This window comes from Fundulus heteroclitus, unplaced genomic scaffold (assembly GCF_011125445.2).
Source record: "Fundulus heteroclitus isolate FHET01 unplaced genomic scaffold, MU-UCD_Fhet_4.1 scaffold_143, whole genome shotgun sequence".
Lineage (NCBI taxonomy): Eukaryota > Metazoa > Chordata > Actinopteri > Cyprinodontiformes > Fundulidae > Fundulus > Fundulus heteroclitus.
In genome coordinates, this window is record NW_023396555.1 from 64262 (window position 1) to 84814 (window position 20553).

The window sequence follows — 20553 nt, forward strand, 5'->3', positions numbered from 1 at the left end:
ATGTTAGGGCAGGTAGACAAACAAAAAGGTGAAAGTAGTCATCTCCCACGTTACAGGAGTAACAGTTACCAATGACTGGATTATTTTTTACTGTTTTTACTATAAATACACAAATTATTAAGATGACCATCATCCGCCGTATGGCTTTACTGTTAAATGTTAAGCATTTCCAGGTCTTCACGTTAAACAGCGCTCTGTTCTTGCTCCACTTCTCCTCTCTCCAATTAGCATTTGATGAAACCGAATCAGGTCTGCTTTATTTCCATTCGTGGAGCTTCATGATGCTTCTGCAGGAACAGGGAGACGTCAGCGTGCAGCTGCAGGCAGACAGACAGGCCCTTCGTATCACATCTGATCTTTAATAAAACTACAGGCCAGGCTCTTATCATCACAGGCTCCACATATTAGTCTGCAGCCGTTCACTGCTTCCACATGAAGACACGGGAGTCTGACCTGAACCCAGCACCGTCGCTCATAAATCCTTACATAGCTTCATGTTCGCTGCCAGCCAGCAAATATCATCCTGTTTGGACTTTTTATACATTATAATAATACATTTATTATTATTTATTCTATGTCATATTTGATTTGCTAGTAAGATATTTAATTGAAAAATGAACGCCCATTTTTTTTCTCATGACAGGCTAAATAACCCAAAATATTGCTGCTGATTTATGACTTTACAAACAGCCGCCCATAACTTCATCTGGAACCAAACACACTGTGGATTCAGCTTCAGGCAACACGGGGTAATTCAAAGCCCTTCACAGGAAAAGGAAGGAACAAAGGTGCAGAGAAGACATTAAAGACAATAAAGAACTGTAGTAAAAGATGAGGAGTAAAGTCGGGATGAAACTGAACGTCTACGACCTCCATGGTAAAGTTTTCAGTCCTGATTTAAAGGAAGAAACCTTTTCTCAGGTTTTCAGGCTGAGCTGAGGAGCATAGAAAGTAAAAGCTGTCTCACCAGGTTTAGTTCTGGTTCTGGGAACACTAGGACCTGGGGAGGTTCTGCATGGTACCATACCTGCATACCTGACCAGTATCTCTGAAATACATTCAGGTCCAAAACTATCCTGTCCCTCGCAGACCATCACTAGATTTAAAATGTATTTTATGACAACCAGGGAACCAGAGCAGTGGTTTAAGAACGGGTTCTGACCCATTTCCCGGGGTTGGTCAGGACTCTATCATCAGCTGCCTGGTTTTAAAGAGCAGTGTTACCGACACGTTACGATAATCTCACCTACTAAAAAATAAAATCAGTTTTCACAGGAAACCTTTTACTCGTGTTTTTTAATGTAGTGGTAGGTTGAGTAAAAGACTCTGTGGTTGTAACTCTGAGTCTGTAAAGCACGCTGTGGTTTTAGCCCCAGTCAACCTCATTAGTCATTATTTTTGTTTTGGTAACAAAAATAATGACTTCTGTCTTTTTCCAGATAAAGCTGCAGGAAATGTGGGTCCATCCCCTCAGGGGGTGTTATGGATGCATTCGGTAGCTTTGTTTACATGCGCAAAATTCAATGGATTAAAACGAATTCGGATTAAATAAACGGATTGTACTGTTTTTATGGGCACACAATCACTTAATCTGATCATAATGTGCGTGTTTATGGACCTGGCTTTAATTAGAGTAGAACCACTCTGACAAGCGCAGTTCTCACATTCCCATAAAAAACCACAGAAGAAGAAGAACTTCCGTCTTTGCTGAACAACCAAAAGTAGCAAACAAAGCAGTTTATACAAGTTTGTTTGTCTTCCGAGCGCCCAGGCTGGACTCACACCAGGTTCTAATTACGGTTGAAATGTTACTGAATTAATAATAATTTTAGGCACTTGTAATATTTCAGACAGAAAGGTTGTATCAGGAGCCCCGACAGTTAATAATAATAATAATAATAATAATAATAATAATAATAATAATAATAATAATTTAACTTTATTGATCTCACAATGGAGAAATTCACTTCTGTATCTTAACCCATCCCCTTGGGGAACAGTTTTGCTTCTCGACGTATTTCCACCACTCAACAACGCGGAAATACGTCACATTTACGTTTGCCGCATATGTTTGCCTCATTCTTAATAACTTGAGCCTGGCCAGCATTTATATGAACGTTTATCAGATTATCAATCGGCATAAACCACCGCTCTCATTCAGATTAAAATAATAGTAATCATAGTATTCAGATTGGCTAGTTTACATGACACATTTTTATTCTGATTCCTTTTGTCCGTAGCTAGTGTCTGCTGAGGTGATAGAGATATAAAGTTGTGTATCATCAGCATAATGTAGGAGAGGCTGCAGTGCGACATAACTTGATTTTAGGGAAACAGCCTTGAGGAACATGTGGGCCTTTGGTTATCGTTGTAATTGGATGTCAGCATCCCCAGCTGGAAAAACTATGAAAACTACGAGTCTGAATCCTGACTAAGAAAGTTGGAGCTTGCTGAGGGACGTTGAGCCTGGTATCTAGCATGGTTATGAACGCACAGAGTGCAGAGAAAGTTTCCGTTATTAGTCCCTTTTTTCAAGGTTTAAGTCCATAAGATGGAGAGAAATATGCTGTTATGAGCTGGTATAGCTAGCAAGAACAAATCTTGTGCACTCGAATCAGTTATATCTTTCCAAGTTCTGACTTTCAACACCAACTGGGATGAGACAGCATAAATAAGATAAGATAGATTTATTGATCTCACAGTGGAGAGAAAAAAAAGTCCATCTTATCCTATTCACGTTGTCTCATCGCAAATTCACAAGCAGCTAAAACTGCTAAATGACAATAAAGTATTCCTGGTCTGACCCAAGAGACTCAATCTTATAAAATACCCACAGAATATTAGCAGACTAGAGATAAAATCTTGTTTGGACAAGAAAATGGAAATATTTCAGTTTAAATAAAGTTTCATAGCCATAGCTAAGAAACAACTGTTGAAGGGTTTTGATCCCGGCCTTTGATGCTTTTTAATTAGTCCTGCCAATTCCAGGTAAACAGTGACATCTATTAGATGTTTAAAAAAATTTAAATCATCTTACTAGCCTTCCCCTTTACACTTAATTAAGACCAAATTTTAACCTAGCTATCATTGGGAAATAACATTCAGACTCTGTCAACTGGAAAATATTCAGAGAAAAGGTGAAAACATTAATTGGACAAATTTGGTTTCAAAGACAAACAGCATTCTGCTTAATTGAATCTGGATATATTTGAGTTGCAGCGTGTTGGATAGTAGTTAACGTTTCATCAACTTCCTCCCAAACAAACCCTGGTTGCAACCAGACTCGTCTCATAACAGAAACCTTCAGACTGTACAGATAACGGCTCCTAATATTATAAACTTCTAAAAGCACCGGTGCAATAGTCCAATTTCTTCAACTGATTGTGTAACAATGAGGGTAAATAAGGGACTTTAACAGTTTGAACATTATGCATTTATCCTGTGAAGACGAATGTTTAATGTCTTCAGATGGAAAACATTTCATGTCATCAGGTTCATTCATTTTAGCGTCAGCATGAGCCGTCTGTCTGCTGATTGTTTCAGATGTTGTTCCCTGCCTCCGTAACCCAATTATCCACCACGTCGCCTTTTCCTCTTATCTTCGTCCATCTTATTTGTTCATCTCTCCCGCCTCTCTCCTACTTTGGAAACAGAATTGATGTAAAATTTCATTTTGCTTCGGAAAGCCTGTGTTCAACGTGGCACAGAGGAAACTGCAGGATCTTTCATAAATTAAAGGTTTTCTGGAAATGAAACTTCATACACAAACCTTTTGTTTTTTGGAAGCGTCTTCTGTTGTCTGAGCATCGGACAAATGACCGACAAAGATTACCGACACACACCTGACAGAAAACCAACAAGCGTCAATTTAAAATAAAAAATACGAGGAATGACAAAACTATACATGAAAGTATGAAACAATAATATATAAAAAAATAAATTATGAACTGTAGATAAAATAGAATTTATAATAATCGTTTTCTAAATGTAAAGAAAATTATCAAAACTAACCTATTTAAAATAAAACAAAAAATGCAAGCAATTTCTCTTTTAAATTAAGTTGACACAAAAGTAAAAACAAGAGGAGTGGTTGGAAAAACTTGATCTCACACAAAATAAATAAAACAATCTGCCAGATATAAAACTGCATCTGATTGGAGGAGATGAAATCCTGATTATTGGCCTAAAGATAAAAATGTTCTGCAGTCGGTTAAATCTTTCTAAATGAAGAAACAACGTGTCCCTGAATAAAAGAGAGTCGGTAGCAGACAGACGGGTCCTACCTGAAGCAGAGATGCTCTTTTATTCTCCGTTCAGCTGCTGAGCTGCCGGCAATAAATCCAGCCAGAGGGGAGGAGAGATGGAGGGGGAGGCTGGGAGGAGGTGGAGGGGAGGATGAGGAAGGAGGTGGAGAGGAGTTTTTATTCTGATCATGATAAAAACAGACATCATGGAAACAGTCTCAAACTCATGGTTGTCCTTCCTTACTCTACGGGGACCCTGACTTTTTCGGTCCTTGTGGGGACTCTGTTGAAAGTGGGGACATTTTGGACCTTTAACGATTCAGAGTGAGTTTCAGGTTCTGATCAGAACCGTGTTTGGGTCAGACTCACAGCGAGGAGGTACTGCTGGTACCAGCTGGAGAATATGGACCTGTGTGTGTGTGTGTGTGTGTGTGTGTGTTCCTGTTTTACTGAAGCCCCGGGACCACCTGCAGGCTGCACATTATCACGGACACACATCTCAACACGCAGCTGCTCTGTTTACTCGGCAGCGGGACGTGTTTCATGCATGTTTGTCACACATGTTGACACACACTCCACATGTGAACACGAATGGAGATAAAACAGACGAAGCGGCGCACGTTAAAGGTCACATGTGATGCAGATATCCCCGTGTGCTGATGGCTGTCTCTGTTTTTACGTCGGCGCTGATCATTTTCCAAATCACCCACCTCTGCTCGTCCTTCCTTCCAGGCAGCTGCTGGTTTTCGGGTCATTGTTGCAAGGGCTGGAGATAATGTCAGGAGGCCCCGGGGCACCTGGGGCTCCAGCAGGCTAACGGTGGGGGAGTGAAGGGGCCTCCAGCTACGTTTCCCTGCAGTCTGACAATGAAACTGTTTGTGAGCTGCTGATAACGTTCATCCTGACTGACTGGGTCAGAAAAGGACCGACTTCCTCCAGGTTCCTGTTGTGTGTCGACGGACGAGTTCTGGGTCTATTGATCCTTAGTCAGGAGTCCAATATATCCCAATATAGTCTATAATATAATCTATTGATCCTAATCATTCATTTCAGTGGAAAAACATAATCATAAATCCTGTTTTGAGTTCTCTTAAACCGTCTTGTCACTGAAAAGTGTTATATCAATAAATGTGTCTTGCCTTTAAATTTTGAAAATAACAACTTTATAATGGTGTAGCCATTACTACTTTATTTTGGGGAACAAAGGTCTCGGACGCTGGCTTCAGACCGCCTCTATCTAGCTCTAGCTATGTTAACATAACGCTATTGTATAAGTGACCCTTTAAGATAACATAAAGAGAGTTTGTTAACATGTCTTAGGATTTTTGGAGAAATAAATTCCTGAAATGAGTCAAAAGCTTATCTTTTATAAGGTTTTATAAGCATTATAAGGAACTTTGACTTCATTAAAATTAGGAAATACTTATTCTGGTTATAGTATGTTTGCAGGAAAGTAATAACTTTGTCATAAATGTCAATTTTTCTGAAGGTAAGCTTGTCTTTTCTCTTTATTTCTGCTCTGTTACCGTAATGCACAATGTATGTGCGAAGCTAATCTTTATAGGAGAGCTAACCTCGGCCGGTTTGAAAGTGTCGGCTCACTTGACCGCAGTATTTCACTGCAGTCTTCAGTATTAAAGCCTGTTCCCGGTGAAAACTGGAACATGTCCCTGATTTTAGCGTTGCATGAATTAAAACCAAATATTGCGCCCAACAACAACAGGTGATAGCTGGTGACGCTGCTGCCAGAGACAGAAGTAGAACCAGAGGCAGCAGGACTTTCTCTCAGTTCTTCTGAAGACGTTTCCACATCTATCCAGGAGTCTTTATCGGTTCTGGAGGCTCTGATCAACCTGCAGGTGGAGCGCTGCTGTTTCTAAGCTCATGGAGGTCCATCCTCCTAGAACCAGTCCGGGTCAGAACCAGTGACCCACCAGTGAGATGCTGATGTAATCTCTCTGGAACGTGTTGGAGGACCGAGCTGTAAACTCTGGGGAGCTGGAAGCTCCATCCTCTGATCACTGATGGCTTTGCTCTGTGACAGCATCAAACACACATGATAATAGTGTATTATCATATTTATTTCCCGCTGTGTAATCCAGGCGGGATCACCGGCAGCTTTGCGCATCATGACTCATTTGTAATGTGAACACAAAGCCTGGATGATCTCCTCTTTGCTCTCACTGCCGCAGAAAGGGAAGTTCACTAACTTCACAGGAACCGCGGTGAAGTTAGTGAAGTTATCCTAAACTGCCTCCTGTTGGAGCCGACGCAGGGAGGCTGATCTGCCTGCTGCTGAAGCCGCGGAGCGTAAATATCTAACCTAATACCAACTTCACCGCGCTCTCACAGCAGCCAATTCCTGGCTGCCTCACTTAAATTAAACTTAAAAAAGTTGGTAGATTCGTTTGTAGTCGATTTTTTGAAGAAAAAAAGTCTCTAGGAGGTTCAAAAAGTGCACCGGTGCTGCTATGGAGGCACAAGATGGAGGGAGATGTGTTTATTTTTAAGACAGAGCTGCTTTTATACCACACACAGCAGTTATCGATGTCACTACATCAGAATTATGTCACAGCCACCAAAACAATACGGATTTAAAATTCAATGCAAGACCACCGTTTAACACTAGGAGGCGCCAGACTGACGGTTTTCCACACAAAAGCAGGATTTCAACAAATATGCACTAACTTTTCAAAATAAGGACCAGGATATGTAGACAGTACTATAAACAACCATGTTAGCAGTTTATTAGCAATAAAAGGTTGATTTGGGGATGAGTTACCCTTTAATTATTTAGCTAGCAGCGAACTAGCTAGCTAAATATTTTTGCTCCAAACTAAATATTTAGTTTCCAGCCTAAATATTTAATTTCCTAACTAAGTATTTAATGGGAAATTTTTATTTATTTTTCATACTAAATATTTAATTTGCAGCAAAATATTTTCTTTGCAAATGAAATATTTAATTTGCAAATTTTAGTTTGTAAATTAAATATTTAGTTAGGAAATTAAATATATTAGCCTGGAAACTAAATATCTAATTTGGAGCAAAACATTTTGTTTGCAAATTTTATTGGAAATTTTTGTTTTTAAATAAAATATTTATTAGGCAAATTAAATATTTAGTTAGGAAATTAAATATTCATGCTGGAAATTAAATATTTAATTTACCTAATAAATATTTTATTTACAAACTAAAATTAGCAAATTAAATATTTAATTTGCAGACAAAATATTTTTGCTCCAAATTAGATATTTGGTTTGCAAGTTAAATAAATTTAGTTAGGAAATTAAATATTTAGTTTGGAAACTAAATATTTAATTTGCTACTTAAATGTTTAGTTTGGAACAGTGGTGTTTATAAATGTACGAATGACATTGTGAACATAAGAGTTGGAAAAATGAACCCCCATTTTTTTTTTTTAGAATAATCTAAAATGTTGCTATAAATTGTGAACTGTGTAACTTTACAAACAGCAACCAATGATTTCCAGCTCCTGTCAACATGGCCATCATTCATCTGCAGTCCTTCTTCACAGGTGGAGGTCTGGCACTGAATCTTCTATGGACTTTGCTCCAGGAGATGTTCCACACTTTCCGTATCTTGATATACTGCATAGTAAAAGTACAAAAAGCTAAAACAAATGCACAAAACATTAAATAGGTCTGAGGACAGATCTCAGAAGAGTTTTAACTACACTCAGGGACACAAAATAGCTGTTCCATCAACATTGTTTTATGCACATCTTGAAATATCAAATTAAAGGTCGATGGAAACGGCGAAAATTCTAAATAACTTAAAGTTAAAAAGGCTTTTATGTTCGCTTGATGTGGTTTTTGGATTTTTGGAAAAAGAGTTAATGTGCAAAAGCGGAGATGGAAACACATTTAGCAAATAATTTCTGACGTGGCAAACATTTACTTCTCATGACTGATCAGCTGTTTGTCGGCGTCTTCCTGGATTATTATTATAACGCGCAGAAATGCATTTCTTCCTCAACGTCTCCAGCCTGGATTAAGGAAATCTGGACCGGTACCAGGGGTCTGAAGAACCAGATGTCTGAGCTGGACACTCAGAGAAAAGTGTCGGCAGCTTCCTGCTGAGGCTAATTTCCTGCAGTCGCATTCAGATCGCGGCGAGCTGGAAGTCCTGCAGCAGAGCCTCCAACGTCGCCTGTTTCTCCTGCGGCTCCGTATTTTCCTGCTAGCTAACCAGAGTTTATGCAGGAAACGGTCTCCACAGCATTTGATTTGCTTTAACCTTATACTAAACCTGTTAGCCCCGTTAGCTCCCCAGCAGCTGTGCTTGGTAAAATGACTCAAATGAGAAAAACGTCACCAAGAACCTCACAGCAGGCTGAAAACTGATGTGTTTCCCTCTTAACTTTCCCTGTTTCTCTTCTTTACAGAACTGTTTGTCATTTTTTTTGTCTTGTTTTAGACGGTTTGTGTTTGATTCAGGAGATTAAACATGGTTTCAATAATCCCGTCTAAGCTCTGCTTCCTCGCTTTGTTAGAAGAACTCTTGTTGGATGGTTGATCGGAGATTTAGCTGTTAAATCTGTCTCCGTGTCATCATCAGTGAACTCGGCTTTAATCCCTTGCAAACAGCCACACATCCGCCCGCCTGGGAGACGCGGCCTCTGCCCTTAATGAGTCTTCACGGTGACCCCTGGGACCACATGAAGGAGAAACCACACACACCTTCAAACACGGCCCCTCCGACGGCCCTACCTGGCTCAGGTCTCCAGGTGTGTTTTAATCTCTCTGTGGTCTCTGTGGTGTCGCGTTTCAAACGGCCCGCCTCACCTGAGGCCTTCCAGGAAGGAAGGGAAGGCGGCGCTGTCCCTGCCGACTGATGCGGTCGAGCTTCAAACGCAGCCCCCAGACTTCTGAGGCTCAGCCGGCTGAGCGAAGGAGGATCAGAGGGGAGGGCAGCGCTATAAAAAACAGACGCACCTGAAGGCAGCAGCCGAGACTCTCTGAGCTGTCAGCAGGAGGAAGCGGGGCTGAGGAGCATCATCTGACCGGGTACCTGGGCCAGTTTCTGCTGCGGAGCCAGAAGATATTCTCTGAGCGCTGCAGAGGAGGTGAAACGGTTTGCAGAGGAAGGTTGAGCTCATCGATCAGAGGATGTGGATCTATCGCAGCATCCTGTGTGTGTCTCTGGTTTGGGGTCTGGCTCTGGACTCAAACACCATCAGATCCTCCAAAGAAGCAACGCTGCAGAGCTCCGAGCTGCCGGTGAGAGCAAAGGTTTCCCTCCTTCAGCCTGGAAGCTCTCGCTCTTCTTCTTCATTTCTCGTAATTTACAATAAAACTGAGGAGACTTTGTTCCTGGAGCCAACCCGTTGATGAATGCTGGGGGAAAACTCTTGTGGTTTTCTGCTGTTCTAGTCTCAGTTTAATGTTCTCTTTATCTGACCGCCGGCATCATCAGATTATTCAGACACGGGTTCTTTGTTCACCAGAAGTAGCAATGTTCATCTCAACTATCCCAGCTCTCACTGCAAAAAGGGAAAGAAAAGTAAGTCACATTGTCTTGAAATTAGTGTCTTTGAACTTGATTTGAGCAGGTAAATAAGATGATCTGCCAATGGAATAAGATTTTTGCACTTAAAATAGGAACAACTCATCTCCATCGTCTTTTTTCAAGTGAATATGTCTAATTATCTTATTTAAGGGGTAAACATACTAATTCCATTGGCAGATAATCTTGTTTAATTGCTCAAATCAAGGACAAAAACACTAATTTCAAGAAAATGTGGCTTACTTTTAGTTATGTTTTTGCAGCTGACCCATTATAGAGGAAAAAGGCTGTTTTCCACTAACTGCTCCAGGTTTACAGACCAAGCTGGTCTTCTGTTGAAACAGGTTGAAGGTTTTCATTTTCACTCCATTTCCTCTCTGTGAAGCTGTTTTTTTCTCCTGAGTTTTGTAGATCCAGGCTTGAAGAAGCTGCTAAACTCAAGGGATGATCCAGTTTTTGGTTTGATTCATTACAGCTTCTCCCGTTTTAAATTTCTTTAGCTGAATCCATAGAGAATCCCAAAGAGAAAACAATTTCACAGAGAACAAAATGTTAACGCCAACATTTATTCAAATGTCATTTTAAATGTGTTCATTTTTATAACCACTTGTTTCAAAACAAAAAGGAAATATTTAAAACACACTGTTAGCTAATGCTAGCCTGTTATTAGAATTAAGCCTGATTTTATTCAGCTTTTCTCAGTTCAGTTTAGCTTAGTGTAGCAGACGTAGTCACTTTTCTTTCTTTTACATCAGTTTTACATCCTTTACTTTTTTAGCTTCTCATTGTTTAGTTAAATTTGGTTTAAAAACTTCCCAGAACCTTTGGTCCAGTGGGTTCACTGCAAAAACGGAACTAGAAATAAGTAAAATGTTCTTAAAATTTGTGTATTTGTCCTCGATTTGAGCAGGTAAATAAGATGATTTGCCAATGGAATAAGAATTTTGCACTTAAAATAAGAAACAATTCATCTCAATCATCTTATTTCAAGTGAAGGATGTCTAATTATCTTATTTTAAGGGGTCAAAATATTCATTCCATTGGCAGATAATCTTATTTACCTGCTCAAATCAAGGATAAATACACTAACTTTAAGAACATTTTACTTATTTTTAGATCAGTTTTTGCAGTGTTTCCAATGCGGGCTCTGAAACCCAACCCGTTTGGCTGGATTGCGTCCCCAGACACTGAACGGTTCCTCCTCCAGAGACTACAACCTGAGTCCAGAATGTGATTAAAAATGGGAAAATAGACAAATCCAGCATTAATCTGGGATTATTTTTGAGCAGTTAGGGTTTAAAAACCATGGTCTGCCGCTGCAAAGTAGAGTCCAGTGGATCTGAAATGAAATGACCAAACTCTCAGGAAGAAAGGAGAGCTGTGATCTAGATTACCTCGTGCCATCTAAAGACATGATTGATATTAAAACGTATTAAAGAAGTTACCTGAAATCACTTCTTTAATAAATAAAGCATGTTAGATGTGCCTCCCACAGTGTTGACCTAAAATCTGTGAATAATCAGCAAACCTGGTCAGGTGATGGTTTTACCAGAGCGAGGCTGAGCGTGGACACTTACCCGACTTCAGTGTTTTGTTTATGGGAGAAAAAGTTACCTGGCTGCTGTTAGCGTTACGCTACGTTCACACCGAATGCCAACAACGCATCGGTTGCTGGACATCTCGCGTCTCTCTCACAAACCTCACATCATCAAGAGGAGGTTCTGGTCAACTCAACATGGCAGACGTTGATTTTACCGAACGAGTTACGGTTCTCTGTTTAACGTGGAGGTACTGTACTTTATCTGGTGGACCCGGCATCCCTGGGTCCACCAGATCCTCCAGAGATGTTGCCAGGTTGGCGAGCAGCACCGCCTGGTCCAGGAGCGGCGGCTGGATGGCGGTTGCTTCAGTGTGGCCGTAGTTCAGCTCCAGGCTACCAACATATTTTCTGCAGACACTGAATGGGGTTTATTTTGCTCATCGGGTGATTGACATAAAAAGTTGATATGCTGATGACACATTTCTGTCCTTCAGAGGGGGGGCTGCAGTAACAGAGCTGAGAGGAGACGCTCCAGCCCGGACAGGCAGACGGACCGACACCAAGTCAAAGACAGATTCACCGGCAGCCTCAACGGAACCAAAGGTGAGCCAATGGACATTCTAAAACGCTTAACGTGAAAAAGCTTAACGTGAAAAACGCTTAACGTGAAAAAGCTTAACGTGGCTTAAGGTAGGAAAACAACGAGGCATCATCACCAAATTTCGCATGGCCATATCTTGTCATGAACACTTAAGCCTGTCAAAAAAAATAAACCGAAATCCAACGATTATAGAAGATATTTCACATTAACGTTTTCTTCTTCATTGGCGCCTATGGCGAGAAAAAGGCTCAACGTGGTTTAAAGTACCCAATGAACGATCAATGATCACCAAATTTCTCTTTAATATTGCTCCTAATAAGCACATAAAACTGTCAAACCCAAAGTCCAATTATTATGGACGTTATCTAACATTAAGCGTTTCTGCTTCATTGAGCCCTATTGAAAGGAAAAAGCTTAACGCAATTCAATGTACCTAAACAACGCTCAGTGATCACCAAATTTCTCTTTAATATTGCTCCTCATAAGCACATGAAACTGTCAAAAAATCTAAACCAAAGTCCAATTATTATGGACGTTATCTGACATTAAGCGTTGCTGCTTCATTGAGGCCTATATTAAAAGAAAAAAGCTTAACGTGATTCAATGTACCTAAACAACGATCAGTATTCACGCTTAATGTTAGATAACGTCCATAATAATTGGACTTTGGGTTTGACATTTCGACAGTTTTATGTGCTTATTATTAGGAGCAATATGAAAGAGAAATTTGGTGATCAGTGATCGTTGATTAGGTACATTAAACCACGTTAAGCCTTTTTCTCGCCATAGGCGCCAATGAAGAAGAAAACGTTAATGTGAGATATCTTCTATAATCGTTGGATTTCGATTTATTTACAGGCTTAAAGGTATACTATGCAACCGGGGTTAATTTTCCAGCGAGGCTCCCCCCAGAGGGCGAAAGTAAAAGTGCGCTGTCATAAAGATGCTCAGCTGTTCTGGTTTCTCCGTCAAGCCAGGCGCGGTTGTTTTGAGCTTAGCAGACAGGCGAACGCAACGAAAAGTGGAAAAAACGGCAGTACAAACAATGACTAACACAGTGAAAGTATGAACATCAGGGTTTCCTGCAGCGCTATCTTGGCGAGGCAGCCGCCGTCGCCGCCTCGCCAATTTTATTATTATTATTATTATTTTTTTTTTTTATGTTGGCGAGACGCTACCGCCGCCGCCTCGCCAAACCGCAGCCGCCTCGCCGCGGCCGCCGCGGTAGCGTCTCGCCAACATTAAAAAAAAAAAAACAATAGTAATAATAATAATAAAACTCGATATGCTTGCATGTTTATTTTAACGTTAACACGCGGTTCTTTGTTGTTGCTTTCGCGCGTGCATATAGTGAATGGCAGGGAAAAAACACATGGAGTTCTCGCTGTAAAGCGAGACTTCTGTGGGTGCGGGCAGTGAGCTCTTGCAATTGCAAGTGCGGTATTTCCCCCACAGACCACCAGGGCGGCCGAGAAAACCTTTGTTCGACCTGAAATGACTCATTTAATCATCCAAAACGGTATGGAACACATTAATTAACTGAAAAATGTTGCATAGTATGCCTTTAAGCCTTTTTCTCGCCATAGGCACCAATGAATAAGAAAACGTTAATGTGAGATATCTTCTATAATCGTTGGATTTCGGTTTATTTACAGGCTTAAATGTTCATGACAAGATATGGCCATGCGAAATCTGGTGATGATTCCTCGTTGTTTTCCTACCTTAAGCCACGTTAAGCGTTTTTCACGTTAAGCGTTTTTCACGTTAAGCGTTTTAGAATGTCCCGTGAGCCAATGAACTCCGGCTCCCAGCATGCCGTGCGGCCGCACCTTCAGCATCGTTCTAACGCCGTGAACGCCTTTCAGGTCCGGAGATGTCCAGCTGTGTCCGCTCCGGCGACTGCGCCGCCGGCCTCTGCTGTGTCCGGTACCTGACGGGGAAACGGTGCCAGCGGATCCCGCTGGAGGGCGAGGCCTGCCTCCTGCGCGGCGCCTCCAAGCTGCGCAGGAACCTGGGCCGCTGCGACTGCTCCGCCGGGCTGTCCTGCGCCGCGGCGGGCGGGCCGGACCAGGCTAAGAACAAGCGGCAAGGAGTGTGTGTGGTGCGGTCCGGAGAGGCCCAGAGGAAGACGAGGCACTCTGGGAAGAAGAAGAAGAGGACGGCTGAACGGAGCTGCTGAAGGAGCCCAGAGACTGAAGAGGAGCCTGGGAGGGGGTCCAAACTGAGGTCCTGGCCCCTCGCTGGCCCTCTGTGCAACCTTAGAGACACTTTCTGTTTCTTCTTCTCCTACTTTATTTAGGAAAAAACCCAAATAAGTCCCGTGGTTTATGTGGGAGGCAGCAGGCCTGGACACTTTCACTGGATGGACTAAAACTAACAGCTTCCTTCATTTCAGCATCTGGAGGCTGACATCTAGTCTGCGGTCGGACGGAAAACCGGGGAATGCTTAACTCTGGCACGGTTTACAGATGTGTTCCTTAGAGAACTCAGAGTTAGGCTTTTAACGGGTGATGAGCAGTGGCGCCTCCAAAAATATTACATAGGGGTGGCCAGATGGAGCCACTTAAACTATTGGGGTGGCACTGAAACTAAAAGCTGTAATTTCAGGATTTTATTCTACTGTTGTAGTAAAGCTGCATGTAGAAAACAGGCAGAAAGACTTAAGTAAACGCCTACTAATATCTTATGGTTTTTAATAGTTTTCTTAATATTCCTAACGATCTAATGTGCATAGCCCAAGTTAACATTTTGAGTTGAACAACAATACATTTTCATTGCGTAATTACATTAGGAATAAGGTGTACATTTATTCATTTATTGGAAAAAAAACAGTTACTAAGGGAAGTAGATACTGGCAGATACAAATAAAAGTGCGATAGAAGCCAAGGAAGAGCGGCTGCCTTGCTGGCTGTGCATGAGCTGTTAACGAGGCGCTGAAGCCTGGATGTAAGAAGCCCTCATTTTCTCTTTGTTGAATCAAACCTGAACCCGTTTTTTTTAATGAAACCTTTCTTCTTCTGTCTGTTAGTTTTTGCATCAATGAGTGACTGAAAGCTGCATGACGTGGTTCTGATAAGTTATATAATAAAAAGTTAAAGTGGTTTGTGTGTGTGGAGGGTTGGGTGTCGTCTGCAGCGTCTTACATTCAACCATCGCAAGGTTCCTACATCATCAGTGTTTAATCACAATGACCTGCTCAGAAAAAAAACTCTGAATCTGAACCTAAAAGGAAACCAGACACATAAAAATACAGATTTCAGTGTTTTCTGTCATGTGAACAGAGTTCTAAGTCTTAGCAATATTATCCAATCAGCAGCCACTCACAACCAGAAGCCCCGCCCCGCTCCCATACCATATTTTTTTTACTTTATTAGAAAAAAATTTGTAACATACAAAAAGAAATAAAGTGCAATTAAGTACAATGAACAATCGCCAGGGGTTTGTACAAAAAAGTAACAATAAAGTTAAGCTACACATGACAGCATGCGTGGAGAATACATAAATATTTGGAATTTAGAGCATAAAGATAAAGTTTTGATAGCTGTTTTATTATTGGAGTAGGACAGAGTGGAGAAATAAATTGTTGCTTCCTTTACAACAACAAAAAAGACACTGGAGGGTTTAATCATAACAGTTTTACACTTATAAATATAAAACATGGCCAAAAGTAGAAGATTACATAAGAAGAAATTGTCAGTCCTTTTTCATATTTTGTAATCCCAAATAAAACATCCTTATACCAATATCCTTTTCATATTTAATCCAAAATCACTTTACTGTGAAAGTAAACCTCTTTAACCTTTTTAACTAGTAAATATTTACTGGGAAGAGACCACGTTTTGTTCCAGCATTCTTTTTTTTTTAAAGTGTCCTGTCTGGCAATGTGGAAATAAGAATTGTTGTCTTAATGCCAAAAAGAGCTCAACAGATTTTACTTTCACAAGTGGAGCAGAACTGCTTTTGCCATAGTGCTCCGCTTGATTTATGAATGTGAATAGTTTTATTATGATTCATGCAGGGATTATTTAAAATGATATGGACACTGCAGTGGAAAAGTAGAAGAGGAAAGGAAGAACAAGAAGAGGAAAAAAAGAGAAAAGGTGAAAGAAAGAGGACATAAAAGGGAAAGTATTTGTAAGTTGGTATTTGTCGTCAAATAATTTTGTTTAGTGGTATATTTCATCATAAAATTAAACATCTGGCTGATTAATGAATTAGAATATAATAAAAATAAAACATTTTAAATGAAAGATTGTGGGCCATAATGCAATGGGGAAAATAAAAACCGTGTAGTTATTTACAGCGGAGATAACAGATTAACCTTTGGTTACATATCTTTAAATTACACATATTAGACATATAACAGTGATTTTAAGGCCAAAATAGCAGATAATTGTTTTATGGACATAGTGTAACTGTTGTAGAACCAAATGTTTTTTTGAGAATTTAACTTCGCTGCACAAAAGTACCGAACAGGACAGTTGATGTGTTCTGTTGCCATCTAGTGGCTGAAGAAGAAACCACATGAAACTTTTATTAGTATTTCACCAATTTAACGGGTCATCTTAGCATTTATAAAATGTTCTAAGTAAAAACTTAACAGCAGACAGATGTTGATACGAGATGCTTCTGTCATTCGATCCTTTTTTAAAGCAGAACATCTGTAATTAAGGATTCACATTGACCGTGCTGTAATAAAAATTCAGACAGGACAGTAAAATGGCTCCAAGGAATTTGAAGGCGGCCTCACCCCAAGGTTCTGGGTTTGAATCCCACATACTGCCTCGGGGTCCATGAGCAGGACCCTCGGCCCCAGAATGCTCTCGGGCAGCGTTCCAGTGGTGGCCCCCGCTCCAAGGGACGGATAAATGCAGAGGATGAATTTTATGTAGCAAAGACGAAGATAATCGTGTTACTAGACTACCGACTGGAGCCACAAGCGGACCACAGCTCCAATTCAAGAATAAAACTTATTTGGTTGACGCAGACATATTCAGGGTGTCAAAGAATTTTTTTTAGAAATCTGTTCAGTAACTTTTACTCAAATGCAGGCCTCAGTGCAAAATCAGCTTTGAATCACTGCAGTTTGCCATATAGTTTTTTCTTTTTTCTTTTTTTTAAAAAGGGGGCGTTATACAAGATTAAACGTTGAAGAAAAAAAAAATAAGATTTCCCCTTTGGCCAAAACTTTGCAAACTGGACATTTTACCCTAAATCAAGCAAAAGGTTCAAAACCCCTATTTAAGTTTAGGATCTTCAAGTGCATTTTTGTCATGCTTGGACTCCACTGGTTTCCTCAGTGTGTTTGAGAATCTCTCTTTTTTTATAATATATCTCAAGGAACCAAAAGTTATTGTAGAAACAAAGACTATAAAACATCGAAAGCTAATGTTGCTTGTCCAGACTTTGATGTAATCAACTGGGTTCCCTTATATAGGCCATTATTTGACCAATCAGTATAATCTTTGGGAAGAGCCTTGAAATGGCACGTTCCACGAATTGGTGCCATTTAACTAAAATTGAAATGAAGACGGGGTTTGACCCAGACAGCCACCTTTTCCACATTTGCCCCCCTTAATGCTAAAGCAAACAGTGAAGGATGTCTGGGTCAAGCAAGCTGGTCAACCAGAAGCTGATTTAGATCATGAGTCCATCATCATCTGCTGTGGTTTTGGTTCGGAGGTGCAGTTCCCGCTGATCACCAGCAGGTGGCCCACCAGCTCACCGCAGCGCGATAAAGACTTCACAAAGTTTTAACAAGACAGATTTCATTTATCAAGGCGTCTTTTATTTCATTTGATTTTAACAAAAACCGTCAGGACTTTGTGAAAACAAAAAAAAAAAAACGTTAATGCAAAAGAAACTTTTAAAGGCAAAGTAACGGATGCAGCAACATTGATTTGACTGAACACGAGGGGAAGGACCGGCTGAATCTCCATCATTAGGAATGTCGACTTATGGAGGGGCGGAGCCTAAAAGGGGGTCAGACTACGGGTCAGCAGGGGTCGGGGCTCCTGTGGCGCTCAGAGCTGCCCACAGTCAGCGATGACCAGCTTGGCCTTGGTTTTCCCTGAGCTGCTGCCGTAGCTCTCCATCTTCTTCACCACGTCCATGCCCTCCACCACCTGGCCGAACACCACGTGCTTCCCATCCAGCCTGCAGACAAGACTCAGGGATTAGCACACCTGGAGTTAAACCAGAACCCCCACCCCACCCCACATTGGACCACAGGGAATCATAGATACGACTTAAATCAGCTCAGGTTCTGTCCCAGTTGTTAGTCTATTAGTTGGCACACGTACCATGTGGTCTTTGCTGTGCAGATGAAGAACTGCGACCCGTTGGTGTTGGGCCCGGCGTTGGCCATGGACAGGATGCCGGCTCCGGTGTGCTTCAGCGTGAAGTTCTCGTCAGCAAACTTGTTGCCGTAGATGGACTTTCCACCGGTTCCGTTGTGGTTGGTGAAGTCGCCGCCCTGCAGGCCACACGTTAACAGACCTCTGATCAGAACCCAGTCAGGAGCGGGTACCGGCAGGCAGAACCTGCTCAGGCCCACGGGCTCACCTGGCACATGAACTCAGGGATGACGCGGTGGAAGCTGCTGCCCTTGTAGCCGAAGCCTTTCTCCCCGGTGCACAGGGCCCGGAAGTTCTCAGCAGTCTTAGGAACCACGTCAGGGCGGAGCTGTGGAGAACACGGGTCACGGGTCAGAACTCAGGAGCTTCACCGGCGAGCAGAGCAGCCGCCCTACACAGACTTAAGACTTTGGACTGGGGCGGTACCATTTAATGTGGACTTTTCTGCTCTAACCAGAACCAACAGAAATATTCTGTAGAGATAAAGATGTTTGAATATAATTTAACAGATTTACTCTGATTTCAGGATAGTTTCAGTTAAAGTGCAACAAGTCTGTATTAAACTGTGTGACTTCATGCTGTGGAGAGATTCCTGAAAGCTTCTTTAAAAATATATAAACTCAAACATAAAACTTGATCATCTCTGCAGCTCTCCCTTCCATGTGGCGATAAACCCACTTTAAACATTTTATCGCGTCTGATTAATTGTTATATAGCCATAAACTGCAGCCCTCTGATATGGAAACTGTTTATTAAAATGTGATTTTACTGTAAATGAGTAATTGTGCAGCCCTACTGGGCTGCAGACTGCACGGACACAGAAGCCGCTGTTATTGACCGCAGTAGTTTTCCATTCTGCAGAGGAATAATAACCTAAAGTTTAACACTTGAACCAGTGACTGCAGAACCAGCCGCCATCTTTATTCGGTACCTTCCTGCAGAACCTGCCCTTCAGAGCTCCGTAGTCCGGTTGGACCGGGAAGCTTTCTAACGGTGCTGCAGGGGAGCCGGTCTGCGGCATGCTCAGACCTCCGGGAGTTACTCAGATCTCGCGGGAATAGCGGGGCTCTTCCTGCGAGATCCAAGGTTCGATTCCATGAGGTGCAATGCAGGGAACGCCCATAGTCATGCTCAAGAACGGCGGAGCGCCAGAGTCTGCGCGCTGAGCTCCTCCGCCTCCTGATAACCGGGCCGAACAGTAATCCGGCCCGGCGGGCGCATCCGGGGCTCTAACGGCTTTTTTCTACCGCATTGCCACCGCTCACGCGGCGCCCCTCCCCCTCCCACACCGCGCCGTGGAAGTTTCCAGAACCGCTGCGGGCCCGCGCCGCTGCTGCCCCGCGCACACCGGGTCGCGTCGAGCCGCGCCGTGGAGCATCCGCGCGGAACCGGACCGGGAGCCTGTCCCCGCGCCGCCCGCGTGCAGGAAGTAGGCCGCGCGGCCTCGGCAACAAAGAGTCGCGCGCCTCGTGAAGCCCCACGTGACAGCGCCGGTTCTGACGCTAGCCGCGGCTTTAACGGAGACGTTAGCCGAACCTCTGTGAGCGGAACCGCCGCAGGCCCGGTCTTAGTGGAGGAGCTACCGAGCAGAGGCGGGTGGAGCACGCCGTTAAGCAGAGCTCCCCTCCGGCCAGCACAGACCAGGCACACCGCCCAATGCCAACCACCGGTTTCCCCGCCGCCTTTACCTCCATGACGACGCGGCCTATAGGGCTGCCGTCAGCGGTGACGTCGAAGAAGACTCTGGTTCCGGCCATGGTGTCTGCAGGTTAACGTGGAGCGGCTGGACAAGGGAGCGTTCCGATCAGGCGAGAGACGCGGCAGGCCACAGTGAACCGAAAAAGATGGCGGAGCGCCGATCTAATTTATATAAGACACGAGGGGCGGGGCTTAATTCTACCGACCTATCGGTGAGGGAAACGTGTTTGACCGACTCTCATTCAGGCGAATCGGAATCTGCGACAGCAGCGGCGGCATCAACCGATGGGTGGTTCCTCCCACATCCGCATTTTCCAGCGTCCACAGCAGCAGCCGCTGCCATTTTACTGTCGTCGCGCATTCATGAGTGCATTTGATTCAGAGTACCGCGCACACCGGCGCGGAAACGCTTCAGTGTTTTCAGACCATGGCCGGCAGACCCCGCCCCGCTTTTACTGCCCTGAGAGCCAAAGATGACAGATGTGCGTTAATGTGGAGCCCTGCAGAGGAGGCGCGCGCCGGGCAGAAAGTGGCGGCGCGGTCACGCGCTCAGGGTGCGGTCGGCCCGTTTAGCGCGGGAACACA

At 42.7% G+C, this 20553-nt stretch overlaps 2 protein-coding genes across 2 annotated transcripts; one reads left to right on the forward strand and one right to left on the reverse strand.

Annotated features, from left to right (window-relative positions):
• Positions 1-9339: 9339 nt before the first annotated feature.
• On the forward strand, positions 9340-14520 carry LOC118558671 (dickkopf-related protein 1-like). The gene is made up of 3 exons (XM_036129174.1): positions 9340-9487; positions 11808-11916; positions 13780-14520. The coding sequence occupies exons 1-3, from the start codon at positions 9377-9379 to the stop codon at positions 14091-14093; spliced, it is 534 nt and encodes a 177-aa protein (XP_035985067.1). The 5' UTR covers positions 9340-9376; the 3' UTR covers positions 14094-14520.
• A 3223-nt stretch (positions 14521-17743) lies between these two features.
• Positions 17744-20120, reverse strand: ppiaa (peptidylprolyl isomerase Aa (cyclophilin A)). The gene is made up of 4 exons (XM_012851199.3): positions 19959-20120; positions 18479-18598; positions 18217-18389; positions 17744-18070 (listed from the first exon to the last, which is right to left on the reverse strand). The coding sequence occupies exons 1-4, from the start codon at positions 20025-20027 to the stop codon at positions 17938-17940; spliced, it is 495 nt and encodes a 164-aa protein (XP_012706653.2). The 5' UTR covers positions 20028-20120; the 3' UTR covers positions 17744-17937.
• Positions 20121-20553: the final 433 nt, after the last annotated feature.

Excerpts from the sequence above, each read along its gene's own strand:
- LOC118558671 (XM_036129174.1), top strand. The coding sequence starts at position 9,377 with ATGTGGATCTATCGCAGCATCCTGTGTGTGTCTCTGGTTTGGGGTCTG. Across the intron at positions 9,488-11,807 it reads TGCAGAGCTCCGAGCTGCCG|AGGGGGGGCTGCAGTAACAG; the intron begins GTGAGAGCAAAG and ends TCTGTCCTTCAG. Across the intron at positions 11,917-13,779 it reads CAGCCTCAACGGAACCAAAG|GTCCGGAGATGTCCAGCTGT; the intron begins GTGAGCCAATGG and ends AACGCCTTTCAG.
- ppiaa (XM_012851199.3), bottom strand. The coding sequence starts at position 20,027 with ATGGCCGGAACCAGAGTCTTCTTCGACGTCACCGCTGACGGCAGCCCT. Across the intron at positions 18,599-19,958 it reads TAGGCCGCGTCGTCATGGAG|CTCCGCCCTGACGTGGTTCC; the intron begins GTAAAGGCGGCG and ends TGTTCTCCACAG. Across the intron at positions 18,071-18,216 it reads TGCACAGCAAAGACCACATG|GCTGGATGGGAAGCACGTGG; the intron begins GTACGTGTGCCA and ends TCTTGTCTGCAG.